General features: G+C 37.9%; 1 protein-coding gene across 2 annotated transcripts in view; it reads left to right on the top strand.

The window, feature by feature from the left end:
• LOC118325654 (arrestin domain-containing protein 3-like) overlaps positions 1-3,800 on the top strand; it is a 7,594-nt gene that overhangs the window by 1,738 nt on the left and 2,056 nt on the right. The window contains exons 4-5 of one of the 2 annotated variants that reach the window (XM_035658407.1): positions 1,313-1,409; positions 2,615-2,796. The exons of the other annotated variant lie outside the window; for it this stretch is intronic. Coding sequence (XP_035514300.1) covers positions 1,313-1,409; positions 2,615-2,796 — 279 coding nt within the window. The remainder of the gene's footprint in view (positions 1-1,312; positions 1,410-2,614; positions 2,797-3,800) is intronic. 2 annotated transcript variants of the gene reach the window in all.

Here is a 3,800-nt window from a genome sequence, read left to right as displayed (position 1 = left end):
GTTAATATAATATAATATAAATAATATAAATGTTAATATAAATGAACCTGAAATTGTGAAATAATATGATATATTTTGAAATATTCTTTTGTCATTGTTATTTAGGTTATTTTTTTCAATCTTAAAAGGTTTTTATTTCATTGTGAATGTTCTTCCAATGATGAATTGCTCTGACTATGACCATCAAGTTGCAATTTAAGCAACATTTCTTTCATTTTTTAGTAAACTGTGGTGACTCATCAGGGCTGAGTATTTTTTCTTGCCTCTTTTTGTGCACGTGTGTCTCTTACCTGTGGCAACAGGTAAGAAAGAATAACAGGTCCAACAAGATTTGCATGCTTGAGATATATAAATAGTGCTGAGGAGCTGTTCAGGGTTTACAAGGCTTGCATCTCTTCTTGGAGTCACAGTGGACTTTTATTTTTCACTGTGTATTTCTCTGTGGAAAATGACCATCACAAATTTCTCAATTGAATATGACGCCATCAACAGCACAAACACCTTCTCAAATGGAGATACCATTAATGGAAGAGTCATTGTGGAGGTTTCTAAGGAGAGTAGAATCCAGTCGCTTATTTTCATTGGACAAGGAATAGCTCGGGTTCGTTGGACTGAACATTACGGGCAAAATCAACATCGTGTGTACTGGGCTGATGAGAAATATTATGATGTCAAACATCATATCTTGAGAGAGGCAAGACAAGATGGTAACATTTTTAATTAGTACAACCATTGATATGCGATACATTGTAACTAATGCAATCAATAATGAACCATTATAAACATGCTGTTTAAAGATATATAATACTTAATTCTGTTCCAGGAACCGAAGTCCTTGGTAAAGGAAGACATGTATTTCCTTTTTCCTTCAAGATTCCTGACAGGTACCTATACTTTACTTATTCTTTATTTTAGAGTGATGTTTTACTTCAGTTAAATAAAATGTATTTTGTACATCTTTCACAGCCTCCATAGGGAAAATTGTTCATAAGTTGAAGGCAGAGCTGAAACAATCAATGAAGCTGACAAAAAAGGCCAAAGTCCACTTCACATTTGAGTCCAAAGCAGACATGGATATTCCTGGACTTATGGTACGAAATATTCACATTTAAAAATGCATCAATTTAAAGGTCCAGTGTGTAACATTAATATTATATTCATGTATAATATTCCTAGGTATGCTTTCATTAGTGCATAATCACCGGAAAATCAGAATCACCATGTTTTTGTTCTCTTAGAGTGATGAATTAATAATGAATGTTGTCTAAGCACAATAGAACTTTTTATTTAAGGTGGGAGTCTGTTCTTTTAGGAACCTCAGTTCGGTTGCAAGGACAAATCTCTCAAACTTTTTGGCTCTGGAACCATTTCAATGGATGTTCACACCAAGTGGATGGGATACAAACAAGGTAATAATCTAATCTGATAGAGGGATTTTGATTTACTGCCTAATACTTGTTCAGTCACTGGAAACATGAAAATGAAAATTGGGGACCTACGTAACCAACCCACTGTGTCATGAAAAAATGTTTTTGTGAACTCTCTGGAGTGGAATCATGGGAATGACTTGGTACTGGCAGAAGAAAACCCTCATTTGTTGATGCTGTAGCATAAAAAGAAGATGACTTTGCAAAACTGTCTCTTGAAAGACAGCTAGATTACCAGAAAGCGTGCATTGGACTTGTTCGGAACTTGAACATAGTACATACCAAAAGCACAAAGAGTGTGAGGTGTGGGGAAGCTTAATACAGGTCCAACAACAAATATTTGCTTTGGTGCACGTGTTAATCTGGAAGGAGGAAATTGTATTTTCCACCTTAACATAAACATACCAATCAGCACCAGGATGTTAGTGTCCATAAATCAACATTTCTTTATTCCTTTGCTCCATATTTTGTGCCTCAGCCCACCTGTCCACCCATTTGAAGCTAATGCTGATGAAGCTGGACCTTAGGGGACCACTCTGTTGGACCAGTGGGAAAAGATTGCAGCTTTTTCAGTTTGTGGAATCACTATTAAAGTGTCAGTGTTAGATGGCAAAACCTGTGTGACATAGGACATTACAGACTGAGTGGCATCATATGAGGCAGTATATTATATATGGTTTTAATGATTATACTAACAGGTTTTTAGCAGATTTGATAAGATTGTATCATACTTTAGTTTAATATTTACTGTAGCTTGACTGCTGTTGGATTTTTTTTTTTGGCTAAAATAACAACAACATACATACATAAAGAAAACTATTTTGAAATGGATCCCATAGGTTAAAAACAAAACAAAAAAACACATAATGTGCATTTTATATTTTGGAAAATTCACTCATCACAAATTGAATAAAATATCTTTCTAAATTAGCCCAAAGCTGCTTTGGTATTGCTGTACTACTATTTGTTGCTACTTACTTAATTATTACTACCTAATGCTTAATAATTTATTTCTTTGTGTCTTTGGTAAAAATATACTGTTGCACTTTTTTGTGTCCCTTGGCCACTGATCAGCCTACTGTGTATCACTGAGAAACTGCATACACATGATCCTCTTACACAATCATAACCTATCAACTACTGACTTGGTTTAGAAATTGACAAACTTTCTTTTCTCTATTTTCCAGGTGAGGCTCTCCAAGTCACAGCTGAAATCAATAACTGCTCATCTCGTTCAGTGAAGCCCAAATTCATACTGTATGAGAAGAAGAGTTTCTTTGCGCAGGGTCGCAGGAGAGTTTGCACAAATGAGATCCTTAAGGAGAAGTTTGAGGCTGTTGAATCCTCTGGCAAGGAGACTGTAACCAAGGTGATCAACATCCCCAGGGGCGGTGTGAGGCAGTGGCTTCTGCCTGAGTTGATGAACATCGCTATTGTTGGCTGGGTTTGGTTCTGAGTCTGCGTTGGCCCTTTGCTGGCGGGTGGTCCGCCGGGAGTTCCGTGCGTCTGCGTAGCCGCCTTTCCGTGTCGTATCTTCAGCTGCCTCATCAAGATAAAGGCATAAAAAGCCCAAAGGAAGGAAAAGAGGAATGGGCGATGTAATAAAGAAAAACAATAGTCTCCGGTTCTACGTTTGGAATGATTTAAAAAATAAATTTTTTAACTGTCCATTGCGAGGTCTTTGACAGTGTGTTCAGGGAGTGTGCAAATGGGCTAGAATTCTGGGTGGGCATATTTATTGCGCCACTTGTGAATTGTTTGTTTTTTTAGAGGGACAGAAAATGTGGGAGTCATTGCATACTGCTGCATGAGGCAGGTGGGGCATCCCTTCAGGTTGGGGTGCGTCTTGTTGTTGGAGGAGTGTTTCCAGGTGCTTCATTTGGGCTCCAGAATCCAAAGGCCATCAGAGAAGCAGGTACCTCAGAGGCAGAAGGGATGATCAATAGGGGAGTTTGGATCTCTGGTCTGAAGCACGATTTGATATTTCAGATGGCCCTGGTGAAAGGACCATTTTTGACAATGTATTGTACGATTGTTTGGGCACATATGGAAAAAGAGGGATGGTCCAGATAATGGTTTGGTATTTCATAACTGGAAAGTTTAGGTATGTACGTAACTTAAACCTCATTCACAAACTTAGACAAATAAGAGTACTTTAAAGCAATTGAAACAGGAACACCAGACTGTCACTCAAGCCTCCAATCAGTAGCTAATCTAACAGAACTGTAACTCAAGACTATCAACACAGAAGTGTCTCAGAAACAGTAAATGGAGATGAGCTTCCCACAAACTAGGCTGACCATCAAACTTTACCTGGTAAGCTGTTATCCAGCTTGATTGATGGAGCAGTTCAAGATGGAGGGACGGTAGTTC

The sequence above is a fragment of the Morone saxatilis genome, unplaced genomic scaffold, assembly GCF_004916995.1.
Source record: "Morone saxatilis isolate NCDOM2014 unplaced genomic scaffold, NCSU_SB_2.0 Contig16, whole genome shotgun sequence".
NCBI classification, from domain to species: domain Eukaryota; kingdom Metazoa; phylum Chordata; class Actinopteri; family Moronidae; genus Morone; species Morone saxatilis.
The sequence above is the reverse complement of the archived record's forward strand: the minus strand, read 5'-3'. Positions and strand labels throughout refer to the sequence as shown.